Genomic DNA, 20,773 nt, shown 5'->3' with positions numbered 1-20,773 from the left:
GTTCAAAAATAGTAAAAAAAAAAAAAAAAAATAAAAAGGCAGGAAGATTGCCTTTACTGTGCAGTATAAATACCTTCAGAAACATCACATTAGCTCACAAACCGGTGATTCTCGGCGTGTGACGTAATTTCCGCCTAGCTACAGGCAATGACAGGAAGTATGCGCTGATCATTGGAACGCATATACGCCTAGTGTCCTGGCTCCTACAAGTGAGAGCTATGGCACACAGTTTCCATCCCGCAATAGAAAAATTAGTGTTGTACACTTAATATCCATTTGTTATGTGCACCTGCTTTATTTAAGGGGAGCAATGGATAAAGTTGAAGATGGTGTTATGCAACGATTTGGACAAAGTTGTAAAAACAAAAACATTAGGCTGTGTTTCTATCCGACATAATGGAACACAATGTTGGCACTTGCAATGTTGAATTTAAAAAAAGGGGTGTTTAGTTTCTATGACAATGAGCAGTTTCTCTCTCATTCCACTGTGAACCCAAAACCATATTGACGTTGAAAAGACCAATTATGTTTTAATGTGCATGTAATCTACAAGGCCAACTCTGGCAATTTACAGAAAGTTCTCTCCTCAGGCCTTTTTTTGTCATACGCATTACTCTGCTCAGCTCTATACTTCATCTTGCACGTCTATTCTTCAGAAACCATTGGGACTGTGTGCTAACCGCTTCGTTAAAAACATTCTTTTCATGCAACATTTTTTTTCTAGATCAGTTTCATGAATCAAAACATTTGAAAAAGCTTATGGTCTTCACCTCACATGTGTTGTAATCTTCAGAGTCCAAAAGACCACATAACTTTGGCAAAAGTTCAGGCCAGTTCTGTAGCTCTCCCTTAGAAGCAATTGTTGTTATCAAGATTCCTATGATAAAAATTGTGGAAGAAAAAAAAAAAAAAAAAGAAAGTCAACACAAATTGTGAAGAGATTCACATTATACATCTTATAAATATATTTATATGCAAGAAAAAACCCTGTTACATATATACGACTGATAAGCACAACACCCTAGTAATTCGTTATATAGATGTGCTGTACAATGTGTAAAATAACAAATGTTTTAAAGGCGTACTATTCCTATGGTCATTTTTTTAATGGCAATTTTTGGGTAAATATTCATTCTTATCGTGTTTTCTATAATTGTAAAAATGCAGTCCTTTGCATGCACACACATACAGACATATAGTAACACTAGCTCTCCTTTCCTAAAAATCCAGAACATGTATATGTTGTGATATCGATTTTCAATAGTTGACTAGCTACATTTGAATAGGCCTAGCCCTACTTGATGTGTGTGTCACCCAGAAGACCATTGTTTTAAATAAATACAACTTAACTGAACTGTCATATGAAAAAGTTTGGGAACACTTCTTACATCTTTGGAGTTTTGTTCATCATTGGCTGAGCTTTTAAAGCAGCAACTTCCTTTTAATACTGTAATAGCATGCCTTATGGAAACAGTAGTATTTCAGCAGCGACAACGTTTATTGGGTTAACAGAAAATATGCAATATGCATCATAACGAAATTAGACAGGTGTATAAATGTGGGCACCCCAACAGAGATATTACATCAATACTTAGTTGAGCCTCCTTTAGCAAATGTTACGGCCTCTAGACAGCTCCTATATCCTTTGATGAGTGACTGGATTCTAGATGGAGGTATTCCATACAAAATCTCTCCAGTTCAGTTAAATTTAAAGGCTGCCAAGCATGGATAGCCTACTTCAAATCCTCCCATAGATTTTCGAAGATATTCAAGTCAGGGGACTGTGACGCCATTCCAGAATATTGTACTTCTCCCTCAGCATAAATACATTTGTAGATTTCGAAGTGTGTCTTGTTGGAATACCCAACCCCTGCGTGACTTCAACTTTGTGACTGAAGCTTGAACATTATCCTTAAGAATTTGTTGATATTGGGTTGAATTCATCAGACCATCTACTTACACAAGGGCCCCAAGTCCCTGTACTAGCCACACAGCCGCACAGCATCATGGAATCTCCACCAAATTTGACAGGTAGGTCGCAGTTTTTCTTGGAATGCAATTTTTCTTCTGTCAGGCAAAGTGCTTTTTGTTATGACCAAATAACTAAATTTTTGTCTAATCAGTCCAAAGCACTTTGCTCCTATGAGTTGTCTAAATGAGCTTTTGCATAGAACAAGCGACTGTGGCATGAGTGCAGAAAGGGCTTCTTTCTCATCAACCTGCCATACAGATGTTCTTTGTGCAAATTGCACTGAATTGTAGAACGATGTACAGATAGACCATCTGCAGCAAGATGTTCTTGCAGGTCTTTGAAGTTGATCTTTGGGTTGTTTGTAACCACTCACAATCCTCTGCATATGACACTTCTGCATTTTTTCTTGGCCTGCCAGACCTGGGTTTTACAGCAACTGTGCCTGTGGCCTTACATTTCCTGATTACATTCCTTACAATTGAAACAGACAGTTTAAACCATGATATAGCTTTTTGTAGCCTTCCCCTAAACCATGATACTGAACAATCTTTGTTTTCAGATCTTTTGAGAGTTGCTTTGAGGATCCCATGCTGTCACTCTTCAGAGGAGAGTCAAACTGAAGCACAACTTGCAATTGGCCACCTTAAATACATTTTCTCATGATTGGACATATCTGAATATGAAGTTCAAGGCTTAGCGTAATAATCAACCAATCTGGTCTTGCCAGTAATCTCTATTGAGCAGTTACATGCATTACAAGGGTACCCAAATTTTTGCGCAGCCAGTTTTTCACATTTGATTTAATGTCATACAACTCAATACTGCTTCACTAAAAATCAGAAAACACCCCAGTACTCAGATGTTCCTGGGAAATGAAAGACAGACCGATGTTATCTTTTTAGTTGAAAGTGGAGTAAATTATGCAGGCTGAGAGGGGTTCCCAAACTTTTTTTATATGACTGTATCTGCCAAACTGAAAAAGTCCCTAATCCAATGAATCCATGCAACAACAGAACGGTAAATACCTAACCTCAGATAGAGTAGAGCAGTGATCCCCAGCCAGTGGCTCACAAGCAACTTGTTGCTCATCAACCTCTTGGATGTTGCTCTCAGTATCCTCAAAGCAAGTGCTTATTTTTGAATTTGTGGCTTGGAGGTAAGTTTTAGTTGCATAAAAACCAGGTGTACAACCAAACAGATCCTCCTGTAGGCTGCCTGTCCACATAGGGGCCATCACAATCAGCGCTCTTATTTGGTATACCCAATAAAATTTTTAATGCTTTTATTGCTCTCCAACTCTTTTTACATTTGAATGTGGCTCACAGGTAAAGAAAGTTTGGGGTACCCTGCAGTATAGGAAGCGTAGCATTACCCCCCAAAAGACTGTGCAGAATGTCTCTAAACTCTTATAATCAGGACACCATGTTACTGCTGCCTTAATTTTATCCATTTGTGTCTATGTGCCGTTTGATCTAGAATGACCATTATTTCCAGAAACTAGAAACACTTATCTTCCGAATGTGTTCCACGAGACAAAAATCAGCTGTCCCATAGCAGTTTGCGTTACTAGCTTAAAATGTGCCTAAAACAAACCCTGGAATTGGGAAATGTCAAAAACGTCACTCGTTTAACCTCTCCTTTTCTTTAAAAAACCCTTTTAAAGGCAAATAAAGACTTTATAAAGTAAAGCGTATTTGATAGTTTTATAAACTCAATCCTAGCATAAAAAGTAACATACCAGAAATGCATGCTTTAAAAACAAATCTTCATGTTCAGTTTGATAAATGTACTTACCTACAGTGGCACGAATTAAAGGGGAAGAATCGCCTATATTATTTAAGCACTCGCTTTTAATAAAGTCAGTCACCCCATTGGGGAAGTTCTGGAAATGTGCCTTCACATTATTTTTTAATATCAGGCCACTTAGCGATCGTGTTGGTTCATCTAAAGAGAAAAGAAACACATTAAGCAACGAGCTAGTGTTCAAACAAAATACAAAATCCTGCAACTATGGATCTTTAGCAAGAATGGTAAACACTTATACAACTCTCCAAACTTTTAAAGGGAATGTCAACACAGAACAAATTTTTTTGACCAATAACACAAAACATAAGTAAGTAACTTAGCAATATACATTACAATCTTTCTATGGTTTTTAAATGATTTGTAGATGTATTGCTATTAAAAGCAGTGTTTGTCTGTCCCTTTCCATTCTTTGCCCAGGTGGTTGAAACAATGTAAGACAAGGCAGCTGATTAAAGGGCAAGGCAACTCCAAAATAAAAATGTGCCTAATGAAAGAAAACATTCTAAGCAACATAGTAAGTTAGGTTGAAAAAAAGACACGTCCATCAAGTTCAACCTTTTAACTTTTTTTAACATGCCTAACTGCTAGTTGATCCAGAGGAAGGCAAAAAAAACCATCTGGAGCCTCTCCAATTTGCCTCAGAGGGGGAAAAAATCCTTCCTGACTCCAAAATGGATCAGACGAGTCCCTGGATCAACTTGTACTATGAACTATCTTCCATAACCCTGTATTGCCTCACTTGCTAAAAAGCCATATATACATTTATTATAGAATTTCAGTACTTTTTAAAAGTTATTTGTAAGAATCATTGCTATTGAAGTATTTGCTTTATTCCTGGTTGTTACTTTTTTAACATTGTTGCAAAAGTCTTCATTCCCCAGCAAAGACAGGTCTGTTAAAGGAGAAGGAAAGGTTAAAACTAAGTAAGCCTTATCAGAAAGGTCCACCTAAATATACCAGTAAACCCTCAAAGTAGTGCTGCTCTGAGTCCTCTGTCAAAAGAAACACATTTATTTTCTTCTATTGTGTACACATGGGCTTCTGTATCAGACTTTCTGCCTTCAGCTTAAACCTCTTTGCACGGGCAAGAGCATGCTCAGTTTGCTCCTCTCCCCCCCCCCTTCTCTGCTGTAATCTGAGCCCAGAACTATAAGTGAGCAGGGAGACACTCAGGCAGGAGGTGATGTCACACCAAGCTAATACTGCAGCTGCTATCCTAAACAAACAGAGCTTCTAGAGCTTTTTACTCAGGTATGGTAAAACATTCTACAGAATAAATATAGCATTCTAGCTTGCACTATTGCAGCTAATCTATTGGCAATAAATCTGTTTCTCCGCCTGCTCCTTCTGCATTGGCAGGCAAGCCATTTGCTCAGACACAAAAGAGCGGACTTTGGTGAAAAACAAGTGAATGACGTATATGTTGAAATCGGTTCAGTGTGTGCACACAGGCCGATACCATGAGTTTCAATACAGAAGGAGCAGGCAAAGTAACAGCCCATGTGGCAGTAGTCTGAGCAGGCAGAGAAAGATCATCACACTCTTTACTGCGATGTTCATCTGCCGGATTGACTACTGTTAAAACTGGAAGTTACTTTACAGTTAATCCTGGAGCTAACCGGGAAATGAGCACCATGCTGAGCAGTCAGGTAGCACATACAATATGGAAGAATCTCGAACACTGGCTTAAATAGGCTACAGCCATTTATAAGCATTTTAAGCAATTATCGTGGATTTTATTAAACCTACACTTGCAAATCAGCAACGGGTTTTGAAAGTTATTAAAATGCTGCCACTGATCATTAAGGCTTTTCCTGCAACAACAAGTGTGTCATGCTGTATTGTAGTTGGCCATTATTTGGTGACTAATGCTGGATCAGTTGATCTCACCAAAATCTCAGATATACCTTTTCAATAATAATAACCAACTGTTCCTGCAATTAGTCTTGCATGAATGAGTTGTTTACAACATGAAAAAATAAGTGAGAAAGCTTGCTAACAATAAATCCCTCAAGAAAAAAATCCTGAAACCCTTGTTAAAAGATTTGGGCAAATACCGAACTGAATCCGAAACCCTAATTTGCATATTTACATTATGGAAACAAGGGGAAAGAGAACGTGTGGGTAAAACATTTTGGATGAAAAAGGGTGTCATTTTTTGGATTCGGAATGGCCAGGCACTAGGATTCGCCTGAATCCAAATGCTGCTGAAAAATGGCTAAATCTTAGCCGAATCTCAAACCAAATTCTAGATTTGATGCATCCCAATCAAAGACCACTATAACAAATAAAGTTGGTTTATTTCTTTTTCATGATTAGTGTTCCCCTGATAACTGAGAGAGCCAGAAGTTTTTTGAACCAATTTACATCAAACTGTAAGAATGTAAGTGAATAATAAGGCAATAATTTCTGGGTACTAAAATCTACACTTGCAGGATCCTAATAAACACACACGGATTAAGAATAATGCCTCCCATTTCCCGTTTCTCTCTCAGACACATTATACTCTCCCACTACATTCCAGACACACCTGAACTGTGAACAGTTTATTTATTTGCACAATTCTAAAGGTTTACACATGTATATATCCAATTTCTGCCAATATATTGCACATTTCATGTTTAAATATTTATTGTGTATTTTTAAGTGCCTTTTTGTGATATGTACTAGCTGGAGCCACTTCGTCTCACTGTGTATTCATATACTGCTGAGATGACAAAATATATATATATATTTTTTTTTTTTTTTGCAATGCTGCCCCCCCCCCCCCCCACATTTACTTTTACATCACCGGTGGGGGTCTGGGGTGTATTGATAGAGAGCAAAATTGCACTCCCTGCACTAGAAAAACAGAATTTCGGGTTTAAATAACCCAAAATTTGGCTCTTAAAGATACCAGAAGCAGTTTTTTTGCCGGCCCTGGAAACTTCTGGGAAACTGCTGCCTGAGGTAAGGTGCTAGTCTTGCCACATGGCAGAAACACTCGTGTGAGCATAGATAGATAGACATGCCGGAGGCCCAATGGTTTTAAATTCTGGTTTTGTATGGTTATGCATCTGGAAAAAGGTTTTGGACAATAAACCGAAACATTGATGTAACATATGCCTTAAAGGGGTGGTTCACCTTTAGGTTAACTTTGAGTATGTTATAGAATGGCCAATTCTAAGCAGCTTTTCAATTGTTTGTCATTTATTTTTTTTATAGTTTTTGAATTGCCTTCTTCAGACTCTTTCCAGCTTTCAAATGGGGGTCACTGACCCCTTCTAAAAAACAAATGCTCTGTAAGGCTACAAATGTATTGGGGTTTTTTTCTTCAAAATTCTGTTTATTTATTTTCAACAAACAAAAAAATAAATTTTATTTACAATCAAAAAAAAAAAATTACCATGTGTACGCTTCCAATTATTACCTAGGTCAGTTTGTGCATAGTCGGTGTCTGTCCATAAGAGAGAGGGGGCAGTGTAATCGGTCGTATTGTCACATTGCTATCAGTCTTCTAGAACCCACAACATATCATCATCTATCTCAATTAGACCAGTATCCCTTCCCGACCTGCTAACCGCATCTATCTAGCTCAGGTATGTATCAGATTATCTAGTGCAGTCCATTTGCCCCATATCAGATCAAATTTAGTCGGGCACAAATGTATTGTTATTGCAACTTTTTCTTGCTCGTGTTTCTATTCTGGCCCTCTCCTATTCATATTCCAATCTGTTATTCAAATCAACGCATGGTTGCTAGGGTAATTTGGACCCTAGCAACCAGATTGCTGAAACTGCAAACTGGAGAGCTGCTGAAAAATGAAATCACTCAAAAACTCCAAATAGTAATGAAATTAAAACCAATGGCAATTTGTCTCAGAACATCACTCTATACCTCATACTAAAAGTTACCACATAGGTGAACAACTCCTTTAATTGTGCTGAATAAATGTTGGAGAAAAGAAGTGCATGCTACTGTAGTTTTATTTAGTTCACAACACCAATACAAATATTCACACTGGGATTCCGTCCCATACAATTGGCTGGCTACTTACACTGTTGTAAATTCAAGGACAGCACTTCAAATTTAAATATGCTTGTCCTGACACATTTTTGTGTCTCAGAAGTATTTATATAAAACAATTAAAAGTGCAATATGTAGGGCAATACTTTATTATAAAAATAAATTCAAATTAAAAGTAAACTGCAGCTGTCCTTATACTAACACACAGGGGCAAATAGGTTGGGCAATTATTCCTCCTGATAAAGCAGGATGGGAAGCCCCCAAACCATGTAGCAACCGAGAGCTCCATTTATTAGAATCATTTTTAAAGTACACTTTCTTTCATGGATTTCTTCTTCACAAACAATTGGTATATGCTATTGATACATACAGTGGTGTGAAAAACTATTTGCCCCCTTCCTGATTTCTTATTCTTTTGCATGTTTGTCACACTTAAATGTTTCTGCTCATCAAAAACCGTTAACTATTAGTCAAAGATAACATAATTGAACACAAAATGCAGTTTTTAAATGAAGGTTTACGTTATTAAGGGAGAAAAAAAACTCCAAATCTACATGGGCCTGTGTGAAAAAGTGATTGCCCCCCTTGTTAAAAAATAACTTAACTGTGGTTTATCACACCTGAGTTCAATTTCAAAGGTTATAAAGCCATTTCTAAAGCTTTGGGACTCCAGCGAACCACAGTGAGAGCCATTATCCACAAATGGCAAAAACATGGAACAGTGGTGAACCTTCCCAGGAGTGGCCGGCCGACCAAAATTACCCCAAGAGCGCAGAGACAACTCATCCGAGAGGCCACAAAAGACCCCAGGACAACATCTAAAGAACTGCAGGCCTCACTTGCCTCAATTAAGGTCAGTGTTCACGACTCCACCATAAGAAAGAGACTGGGCAAAAACGGCCTGCATGGCAGATTTCCAAGGCGCAAACCACTTTTAAGCAAAAAGAACATTAAGGCTCGTCTCAATTTTGCTAAAAAACATCTCAATGATTGCAAAGACTTTTGGGAAAATACCTTGTGGACCGACGAGACAAAAGTTGAACCTTTTGGAAGGTGCGCGTCCCGTTACATCTGGCGTAAAAGTAACACAGCATTTCAGAAAAAGAACATCATACCAACAGTAAAATATGGTGGTGGTAGTGTGATGGTCTGGGGTTGTTTTGCTGCTTCAGGACCTGGAAGACTTGCTGTGATAGATGGAACCATGAATTCTACTGTCTACCAAAAAATCCTGAAGGAGAATGTCCGGCCATCTGTTCGTCAACTCAAGCTGAAGAGATCTTGGGTGCTGCAGCAGGACAATGACCCAAAACACACCAGCAAATCCACCTCTGAATGGCTGAAGAAAAACAAAATGAAGACTTTGGAGTGGCCTAGTCAAAGTCCTGACCTGAATCCTATTGAGATGTTGTGGCATGACCTTAAAAAGGCGGTTCATGCTAGAAAACCCTCAAATAAAGCTGAATTACAACAATTCTGCAAAGATGAGTGGGCCAAAATTCCTCCAGAGCGCTGTAAAAGACTCGTTGCAAGTTATCGCAAACGCTTGATTGCAGTTATTGCTGCTAAGGGTGGCCCAACCAGTTATTAGGTTCAGGGGGCAATTACTTTTTCACACAGGTTTGGATTTCTTTTCTCCCTAAATAATAAAAACCCATTTAAAACACTCATTTAAAAACTGCATTTTGTGTTTACTTGTGTTATCTTTGACTAATAGTTAAATGTGTTTGATGAGCAGAAACATTTAAGTGTGACAAACATGCAAAAGAATAAGAAATCAGGAAGGGGGCAAATAGTTTTTCACACCACTGTACATGTTATATTTTAAGATTATTACAGCTGCAAAAGGTAGATCTGAAAATTGAGGGGGGTTTTCAATTTAGATTAAATTTTAGTACAACAAACATTGACAATTGATTTTTATTTTGTTATTTAGTTTTTCGTTCAGCAATTTCAACAGCTATCTGGTTGCTGGGCTTTGTGTACCTTAGCAATCAGGCTAGAAGATAAATAGGAGAGGCCTGAATAGAAACAATAAAAAGTCAGTGACCCCTATTTGGAAGCTGGAAAAAGTAAAATAGGAAGGCAAAAACTATAAAACAAATAATGACGATAAACTGCACAGTTTCTAGAAATAGGACATTCTATAAAATGCTAAACTTTAACTCAAAAGTGAACCACCTCCAAGTGTAGGGAGATCATTTTTTTTCTTATATAAGAAGGACACATTAAAAAAAAACAGAGCTTCGGTTATTTTAAATAAAAATACCACAAGCAAAAAAAAGGACTTTTTATTCAGGAGAATGAGGAAACTGGTCAAGGGTTTTAGAATGTATATAGGAACTGTATATAATGCATACATCAAGGAGTCTCAATACCATCACATGAAGCCAAACAGGATTCCATAAACATATATATTACTTACCTTCTGATTTCAACTTAGTGAGAACAAAAATGAGATAGTTGTTGAAGTCTGGAAACTGGTTCAGCTGCTCCAATTTCTGAGATAATGTAAAGTCAAGGATTATTACTGCCAGTTAACATTTGCACTGATGGAGTGTTGTTACATTATTTGTGGTTGGTTACACAGTCCAACATATTAAAGCATAATGTGGCTCTGTGCATTCAAGTTGATATTCTATGTAAAACATAAGAACGTACCAATGCGTTATACTCATTTAGATATAGAAGAATTGTGCTTAAAGTAGTGTTTCAGGCTGATTTATTGAATATTTCTGCAAAAACCCTAATAATCCCTCCCTTCTCTTCCACTTCCTGTTCCCTGAATTCCCAGGCTGTGCAGGGCAGTCGATGGCACTCAGCTCACTGCACTGTAAGACAGGAACCAATCAGCAGTTAGCAGGACCTGATAGGGAACTGAAGCCTGTCTGTGCTTGTGTGACTGCAGGACTGTGACTGGCTGTCCCCCTCCTACTGTGGGACTGTGATTGGCTATCCCTCTCCTATTTTGCTTCTGGCATGGACTGTTAGGACACGCCCACCCCTCATTTAAAACACGGACAGGGACCAGTGAACATCTATAGGGAGCTCTAATAAATGGGCTATTTTTAAAGATGATAATTTATATAGCACCATGTAAAAGCAACATAAAATATTACTCATAAAGGCTTACAAAATTATAGTTTTTCATTCATCCTATACGTCTTACTTAAAATAGCAATGCCCATGTTGGATTAATCTGTAAAGCCCTTTAAAGGAATAGTTCAGTGTAAAAATAAAAACTGGGGTAAAAAGATAGGCTGTGCAAAATAAAAAATGTTTCTAATATAGTTAGTTAGCCAAAAATGTAATATATAAAGGCTGGAGTGAACAGATGTCTAATAAAACAGCCAGAATCCAACTTCCTGCTTTTCAGCTCTATAACTCTGAGTTAGTCAGCGACTTGAAGGGGGGCCACATGGTACATTTCTGTTCAGTGAGTTTGTAATTGATCCTCAGCATTCAGCTCAGATTCAAAAGCAACACATATGACCCACATGGCCCCCCTCAAGTCTCTGGTTGGTTACTGCCTGGTAGCCAGGGTAACCAGTCAGTGTAAACCAAGAGAGCTGAAAAGCAGGAAGTAGATTTGTGACTGACATGTTATACATCAAATCACTCCAGCCTTTATACATTATATTTTTGGCTAACTAACTATATTAAAAACATTTTTTATTTTGCACAGCCTATCTATTTACCCAGTTTTTATTTTTACACTGAACAATTCCTTTAAAAATGTGCGTGATAAATAACAAAATATCCGTCATCACCTCACAGCCTGGGGTATAATACAAGTTATCTTGTATCTTTGCCAGAAAGATGGTCAGCACTTCAGTTAAAGGAGAACTAAACAACCCCCTCCAAAAAGAAAAACTCCATCCACTACCCTCTGTAGTTTCTCCTACCTGCTTTCTGTCCGCATTGTACATTATTCCAAAGAAGAGACTATTAACATCATTCTCACATATTTAGGCAGAGTAGCAGTAAGGGGCTGATGACCAGGCGGTATTGGGTACATGTGCAATTGGAGCAGTGGAGTATAAGTGGCAACTCTGCATGCACAGAAAAGTTCCATAAATTGGCGAAGGGAAGAGGATCCGAAGACGACCGAAGATCCAGAAGATAGCACGCCCATGAGCTCCACTGTGCCAAAAGAGGATAAACAGTCCTGTATGCCACTAGCCTTAGACAGGGGCTTAGTTGTTCCCCATCTACCTTACAAGGACCAAACACACAGTGCCTCCAGTTTTTTCATTAATACAATAAGCAATGTACATTCAGCACAAGCCCCATTCATTGAGTTCACACTGGACAATAGGGTGTGTTGCCCCTAAACTAAACCCAAAATTCAATATGGCTATAAATAACATTTTACATACTGAATTTACTAAACTAGCCTACAGGTTCCGCAGCTCTATAATAGTAATGATCCAGGACTTCTACATTGTCACATGAGTTTCTCATCTTGGATTTTGTTAGGGGTGTCTGTGACACGCACATGAGCAGTTGTTATCATAAAGCACAAAATGAAGTTTACTTGCCATATAAGTTGATGCTACAGGGATGATTATTAAATTCTGATGCCAAGTGTGCTGGTTTCTAAGCTTCCATGTACCAAAAACATAATTGTACAATATTTATACTCTATTAGTTAACCTTTAGTTCTCCTTTAAGGAAGAATATATCTTAAAGGAATTGTTCAGTATGAAAATAAAATCTGGGTAAATAGATAGGCTGTGCAAAATAAAAATGTGTTTCTAATATAGATAGTTAGGCAAAAATGTAATGTATAAAGGCTGGAGTGACTGGATGTGTAACATAATAGCCAGAACACTACTTCCTGCTTTGCAGCTCTCTTGGTTTCTACTGATTGGCAGTAACTAATCAGTGACTTAAAAGGGGGGGGGGGGCATGGGTCATAACTGCTTGCTTTTGAATCTGAGCTTAATGCCGATGATCAAGCATTGTAAAAGAATGGCGGCAAAGCAGCTGCTCACATTGCGTAAAATTACACAAATCTTGATAAATTTGCCATTTATTTTACACAGTTTTTTGGGCTTATTTAGTTTTACACTGCATAATACATGGGCAGGGGAGCTGGCAGCACTAGGCACAATACACTGTAGGATAGGAACCAATCAGCAACGAACCGGACCCGATAGGGAACAGATGCTTTTCTCAGCTTGTATGACAGCGGGGCTGTGATTGGCTACTGTGCTTCTGCCAGGGTCCATTAGGACACGCCCACCACTTCATTTGAAACACAGACTGGGACTGGATAATTATCGCCAAAACAAAATTAGTTTGTTTTTTTTTAATTTATCATAGGTCTCCTCATTTTGTGAAAATATGCAATATACATTTCTGGCACAAAAACTACTTATTTTGCTCATGCAGAACAAAGGTTTATATTGCCCCTTTAAACCAAAATGCCAAGCATCTGCAAAGTAACTCAGCAACTTTAAACAAGTTAGCTGTGCACAGAATATTAATAGCAAATATAGATATATCAAATTGCAGGCGTGATACCACACTACAAGTGCCTCTTATTTAGTTAAAGGAACACTACTATAAAATTAGATTTACATGTTCCACATTAACAACCCTGTTATTTCGAGAAAAAAAAAAAAACCAAATACATATAAGCTACTTCACTGGAAAGCCATGGAGCTATCAATCAAAAGAGACATTGGGGAAAAATATAGAAAAGTGTATCACTAACACAAAACAAAATTCAATGATAGAAGGACCTGGGTGCTCATGCAAATAATATATATATATATATATATATATATATATATATATATATATATATATATATATATATATATATATATATATATATATATATATATATATTATATAATAAGTCAATAGTGATGACATTCACAGGATTCACACAATTAGATCAAAGTATATTGAAGCAAAAAATGTAATTTATTGATTCGACGTTTCAGTCGATATATATATATGCATCTGAAAAAGATAAACTCACAACCAAAATCAATATGCAGCTAATTAAAAACATAAGAAACTTTCAGCCAAGGACTTACATAATCACAAACCATTTGACATGAAATACACATCATGCCTATGCTCATAGCACTTGTCCAGCCTTGCCTTTAAAAGCCTTTCAAAAAATACATTATCGACGAGCAATTCTGCATTTTACAGACCAAATGGAAACTGGTTGCTTTCATTAAGCCAAACGGAGAGTCGAATATATTTGTTTTTAAAAATTATATATATATATATATACCTAGTCCCTTTGTAAAATGTATAATGAAGCAATAGAATTCTTAATGAATCAGATAAAATTGAGCATAGGACTGGCCAGATATGGGATGACTTTGACGTAGTTGGCCAGCTTAAATATATTGCAATATATGGACAAACAATCCCTGTTTTGTTTAAAGGGTAAGGCATTTTTTAGTAGCAGTATGCACAAAATGTCGCTGTCTTAAATATATTGATAATGGGTTGAGTGCAGAGGACTCTTGTATTTGACTATATGTATTTTGTGGTCACAGCCTCATTGCACCCCTGCCTAATGGTTTTTAAAAAATAGTGGTGAGCACAACTTTCCCTTGTTTGTTATAGTTTATACAGGAGCAGTGACCAGCTCTATGTTGTAGCTCCCACCCTTCCCAGCTATAGTCAGGTGATCCCACTGGTGTCTAATAAAAGGGCAGCCAAGTATGGAGGTTTACTTTGAAAGCAGCAAGTTAAGTTGCAGGTAATACCTAGTCCCTTTGTAAAATGTATAATGAAGCAATAGAATTCTTAATGAATCAGATAAAATTGAGCATAGGACTGGCCAGATATGGGATGACTTTGACGTAGTTGGCCAGCTTAAATATATTGCAATATATGGACAAACAATCCCTGTTTTGTTTAAAGGGTAAGGCATTTTTTAGTAGCAGTATGCACAAAATGTCGCTGTCTTAAATATATTGATAATGGGTTGAGTGCAGAGGACTCTTGTATTTGACTATATGTATTTTGTGGTCACAGCCTCATTGCACCCCTGCCTAATGGTTTTAAAAAATAGTGGTGAGCACAACTTTCCCTTGTTTGTTATAGTTTATACAGGAGCAGTGACCAGCTCTATGTTGTAGCTCCCACCCTTCCCAGCTATAGTCAGGTGATCCCACTGGTGTCTAATAAAAGGGCAGCCAAGTATGGAGGTTTACTTTGAAAGCAGCAAGTTAAGTTGCAGGTAATACCTAGTCCCTTTGTAAAATGTATAATGAAGCAATAGAATTCTTAATGAATCAGATAAAATTGAGCATAGGACTGGCCAGATATGGGATGACTTTGACGTAGTTGGCCAGCTTAAATATATTGCAATATATGGACAAACAATCCCTGTTTTGTTTAAAGGGTAAGGCATTTTTTAGTAGCAGTATGCACAAAATGTCGCTGTCTTAAATATATTGATAATGGGTTGAGTGCAGAGGACTCTTGTATTTGACTATATATATATATATATATATATATATATATATATATATATATATATATATATATATATATATATATATATATATATATTTTTTTTTTTTTTTTTTTTTTTTTTGTATATTTCAAATAGTTCTTCCAAACATGAATTAATGTGCACTCTCATGACTCATTCAGTCTGGCAGCTCAGTGATCCAGGAGCATCTGAACTTTTCCAATTTGCTATTTAGTTGATACATCTCTCAGCAGTATGTTTGTAATATTAGCACCTATTGTATCAATTCTAACAGCTGCCTTAAATGAAACTCAGGGCTCAACAGGTACAAGGGTAGAGTCCTGCGCGGGTCCATTTTTTGGAATGCGTACCTGACCCGTACCCTGCAATCCACAACCCAGACCCGCAACCCTCATTCTTACCTGCTACCCTGCTCGACCCCCAAGTACCTTATCCGCAACCCGGACCCGCGGACCATCAAGAATCAGGAAGTGTTGTCATTGTAAACCTGAAGTGACATCACCAGAAGTAGGCGTGATCAGAAAAAATTTGTAAAAATCGCTATGGAGAAGACCCGTGGCCCGACCCACAGAACCGCCAAACCTCGTCTATACCCGGAACTTCTAGCCTAAACCCACAGGGTACAGCAGGTTGTTGCAGGTAACCCGCGGGTACCCGAACCGCTGCAGGACTCTAGACAAGGGTAAGAACTGTACTGACTAAATGCATCAATTTATAACAGTTAAAGTGTTGGCAACCACCCCCCTCACAGAGCAGCTTTAGACAGTGATGGTGTAGGAGTGCTGATCCTATAGGAAAGCATATATTTAATTAATGCTATCTAGCACCTGTTAAACATCTTCTACATCTTTTGTTTGTTTTTTTACCGTATCTTAACATTAGGAAAGCCAAGCAGCTTCCTGTCCAACAAAAACTTAAGTTTACAATAGGAAGTTTACTTTGCTAATAGACTTTGTTCTAAAAAAAAAAAAAATAGCAAACATATATCCATTAGTTTATCTTTCTATGCAAGTTCCAATAGTTGTTCAAAAGGGCACAAATAAACACCATAAACAGGTTTAAGCAAATTGGTATCTGCCAACAGACATCTATATTTTAAACAATGCAGTATTTTCATGATGTAACATACATGTTTGCCAAAGTAAAAAAAAAAAGATGCATTACCATTCCATACAATTCTATTTTTTCCAGACAAAAATACTGTTACCGGAAAAGCTAAATTATAAGATATTGCACTAGTAAAGAGCAATTATTGCAATGGTACAGAGAAACTATCCACTATATCCATGTAGAACCGGTGACTTTTTTGGCACATTGGTTAAAAAATAAAAATAAAAAGGCAGACCAATACAGCTCTGTAATAAATGCCTGCTCTACAGCAATATTATATAGCACCAGAAGACCTTGTGCCCTTGGCATAACATGAGGGGTAGGTCTTGGTGATAACCAAAAACAACCGTTCCTATATGCAGTGCCAGTAGCCAAATACACAAGACAACACAAAATCACAAGTGCAAAAAGGCTGCGACTAAGAATGTGGAAAGGGGATGCACAAACTGTGGCCTAAAGCTATTGTCCTTTTTTCAGTCTGTACGTTGCACTTTGCACACTTTCATAAATAATTTGCATTATTTAAGTCTATATATTTATATATTGCACAAGCCAAGAATATCATGTAAAAATAATTATATACACAGTGTTCAGTTATGCCATCAGTTATACACTGAACCTTGTGTATTATAAAGCTTAATGTACCCCCTTTTCTAATATGTGAGGATAGTAGAAGGCAACTTGACCTTTATACTTTACAATACTGGGGAAACATTTAGACAAAAATCACAAAGAGAAACCCTTACTGCCTCTTACTTTTAAGGGTCGGGCACAGTCTCGCGGCGAGTAATCTCTTCTTCGGGGCGACTAATCTCTCCGAACTGGATGGCACTCGGCGCGATTCGCTTTCCAAAGTCGCCTCACAAGGAAACTTCGGGTGACTTCAGAAAACGAATCCCACCGGTGATTATAACTGATAGTATAACTGATGACAGCTCTGAGCACTGTTCATATAATTACTTTTAATTCTGTTCTACATTAAACTTTGGCCTGGGGTTGAATATTCTTATCTGCTCGGTCACTTCAAGTGAAACAAGACCAATCAGAACTGCACGACTAATGCCATTACTATCTAGTGCAAAATGACAATTCCCATCTCCAGCGTGATAATGATGGGCAAGAAGAGGCCTTTCTCTGGATTCACATGGAGGCCTGCCCTGCTCAAGAGATACAATGACTAGAATCAGAGGAGTATTAAATACAATCCAGCCCCATCATAAACCAGACTCACTCCTTATTAACCAGTGAGCTGGAAGAGAGGGGGACAGCGCAGAGAAGGATGAGGCTGCCACTCCTCAGTGCCCCCTCCTGGGCCTCCCGCTCACCTCCTGGCACAGAGGCCTAAGCACGCACTTCTAGCGCATGTCTTATATGTACTTTAGGCTCCGGCCTTCTCCTTCCGTACAGCAAACAGCAAGTCCCCGCACAGCCCACCGGCACCTCATAACAGCCGGCAGCACCCCGGGCCCAAGGCCTTGCCCTCCGCCATCATTCACTAGAAAAGCCCGCCAGGTCCCTGTCTTCCCTCAGTCACAGGCAGGATACTTGTTGCACCGCTCGCTGCGTGTTATTGTCCGGGGACTGGGACTCTTTAAGAAGCTGCAGTATCTGCTGGAGGCCCTGTTCATCCGGCTTCCACTCGTACTCCATGCTGAGCGCGCTGGGACACTCACACGGCACGACAGCGACGGCAGCAGCGCGAGAACAGGGAGGAGTGTGAGGGGCGGAGCCACGGTGGGAGACAGGATGGAGGAGCGGTCCCAGAGCCCGCCAGATGGACTGAAGAGCTTGTGAGGCAATCAGTGCCTGTCTCTCTCGTATGACGTCAGTAGTACCCTCAGTCGCACAGCCTTGGGTACAGGGAATGACATTTTTTAGGGGGCGCCGCGGGATGTTTTACTTTATAAGGGAGTGGGCGGTGGGCACACACACCTCACGCAAATCACGCACAGACAGTGTGAGAACGGGATTTCTGCTTCAGAGCGAGGCTGGTTCTTTCTCTTTGCTTTCAGGCGCTCACTAGAGAGGGAGTGGGTATTGAATAGAAAGTTTAGCCTTTTTGATGCTGATAATTGTCTTCAGCTGCTGTGCTAATAGAATAGACGGTGCTTTATAAAATAGGGGCGCCCCCTTCCCAAAGGGAAAAAAGGGATCCTGTCATGGGAAAACATGTTTTTTCCCCAAAATGCATCAGTTAATAGTGCTGCTCCCGAAGACTTCTGCACTGAAAGCCATTTTTCAAAATAGCAAACAGATTTTGTTCTATTCAATTTTGAAATCTGACTTGGGGCTAGACATATTGTCAGTTTCCCAGCTGCCCCTGGTCATGTGACTTGTGCCTGCACATTAGGATGGAAATACTTTCTGGCAGGCTGTTATTTCTCCTACTTAATGTCACTGAATGTATCTCAGTGGAACTTGGCTTTTTACTATTGAGTGTTGTTCTTAGATCTACCAGGCAGCTGTTATCTTGTATCAGAGAGCAATCTGGTTACCTTCCCATTGTTCTGTTGTTAGACTGCCGTGGGCGAAAGGGAGCGGCTCATATCACTCCAGTACAGCAGTAAAGAGTGACTGAAGTTTATCAGAGCACAAGTCACATGACTGGGGGCAGCTGGGAAACTGACAATATGTCTAGCCCCATGTCAGATTTCAAAATTGAATATAAAAAAATATGTTTGCTCTTTTGAGAAATGGCTTTCAGTGCACTATTAACTGATGCGTATTGAAAAACAGTATCCCATTGGTGGCTTTTTTAAAAGGGGTTGTTCACCTTTGAGATCATTTTTAGTATGATGTAGAGAGTGATATTCTGAGACGAATTGCAATTGGTTTTCATTTTTTATCATTGAAGGTTTTCGAGTTATTTAGCTTTTTATTCAGCAGCTCTTCAATTTGCGTCCTAACCCATCTAAGTAACTATGGAATTACCCTAGCAACCATGCACTGATTTGAGTAAGAGACTGGAAGATGAATAGGAGAGGCCTGAATAGAAGGATCAGTAATAAAAAGCAACAATAACAATACATTTGTAGCCTTACAGAGCATTTGTTTTTTTAGAAGGGAGTCAGCTACACCCATTTGAAAGCTGCAAAGAGTCAATAAGTTCAGTATATAAAATATGGCATTTTTAGCCATATTCATTTTAGGGTTTAGTTCTCTTTAAGCGATAAGCATAATCAGAAGTGTATATGGAAATATTTACCATGATTTCAAATTTCACATGATTAAGTAAGACCAGACTATATTTTTACAGAAAACTGGTGTGTTTCACAGCAGAGTTATTATAGAGTGCCCCTGAAAGCAGATTTAACAATGTCTCTGACTTGGTCCCTCCTTATGAGGGTTGGCACCTATTCAATTTTGACCTGTATAGTATGGTTTTCCTCAAGTGAGGAAGAGCCACTAGGCTCGAAACATGTCGTGCACATTTTTGAATAAATGAATCACTGAAACTGCAATTTGGTTCTCCAGAGTCCTATCTTTGATTTATGAAAGTCTGTAGGTCTTGCGGTGCCTAAACTCTGAAGTTGAACCCTCCATTATAACGAAAAGGATCTCATCTTCCATAAGAATATACCTTTGGTTTTCCTCAAGGCTGGTCGGGTCACAACTGTCTGTTTGGTTTTCAGCCTTGTGAGACCTGAACCAGACCTTACCAGTTACCACCTTGTAAGTCATGGCCTTACCTCCACCTGGAATAAATATGCCCCCAAATTTCATAAACCCACCCCTGAATGTCACTGAATTGCCTCCGATGTCATCCTCCTGCAACTGTATATTGTTTGGTTTTTGCCAAGGTCAAAGATGGCAACCCTGCCCTCCTGAGGTTTCACCAGCCTAGCATATTTGCCTAATATCTAAGTGAAAATCATATGTCTGTCTAGCAGGTTTGAAATATCCTATGGGTGAGTACCACATTGGCACATTGTATCAATATAATATGATTGTTAGTCCTAACGCAGGCCTAGACTGGCAATCTGTGAATGCCAGAGTCTGTTTTAAAATCCTAGTCCAAACCTGGTCCTGGGTCAACAAATGCAGATTGTCACACACAGGGGTGGCTGAATTTGGTAGAGATCTGTTTGTTTGGCAGACATGGTCAGCTCATGTGAGGTCATTTTATCTGAAGAGACAAAAGGGAAACCACTTGAATAAATATTTTGGTGACTAGCTTCCAATATTTACAGCAAAGTAAAACTGCCTCTTCTTCGGCGATTAATCTCCACGAAAAGCCTTCCCGTCGGCTAGAATGTAAATTGCCGGCAGGATGGCACTTGGATCTCTTGATTTTCTGAAGTCGCGCAACGTTTCCTCGTGAGGCAACTGCGGGCGACTTCTGAAAACGAATCACTCCGAGTGCCATCCTGCCGGCGATTTAGATTCTAGCCGGTGGGAAGGCT

The 20,773-nt window shown here is 38.8% G+C and overlaps 1 protein-coding gene across 2 annotated transcripts in view; it reads right to left on the bottom strand.

The window, feature by feature from the left end:
• Window positions 1–18,341, bottom strand: part of tnpo1.S (transportin 1 S homeolog) — a 65,768-nt gene extending 47,427 nt beyond the window's left edge. The window contains exons 1-4 of one of the 2 annotated variants that reach the window (XM_018238701.2): window positions 17,916–18,341; window positions 10,209–10,284; window positions 3,767–3,916; window positions 771–877 (exon numbers count right to left, since the gene is read on the bottom strand). In XM_018238701.2, the coding sequence (XP_018094190.1) occupies window positions 771–877; window positions 3,767–3,916; window positions 10,209–10,284; window positions 17,916–18,020 (438 nt within the window). In that variant the 5' untranslated portion in view covers window positions 18,021–18,341. 2 annotated transcript variants of the gene reach the window in all.
• Window positions 18,342–20,773: the final 2,432 nt, after the last annotated feature.

Source organism: Xenopus laevis, chromosome 1S, assembly GCF_017654675.1.
Source record: "Xenopus laevis strain J_2021 chromosome 1S, Xenopus_laevis_v10.1, whole genome shotgun sequence".
Taxonomy (NCBI): domain Eukaryota; kingdom Metazoa; phylum Chordata; class Amphibia; order Anura; family Pipidae; genus Xenopus; species Xenopus laevis.
This window is presented reverse-complemented; position numbering and strand designations above follow the sequence as displayed.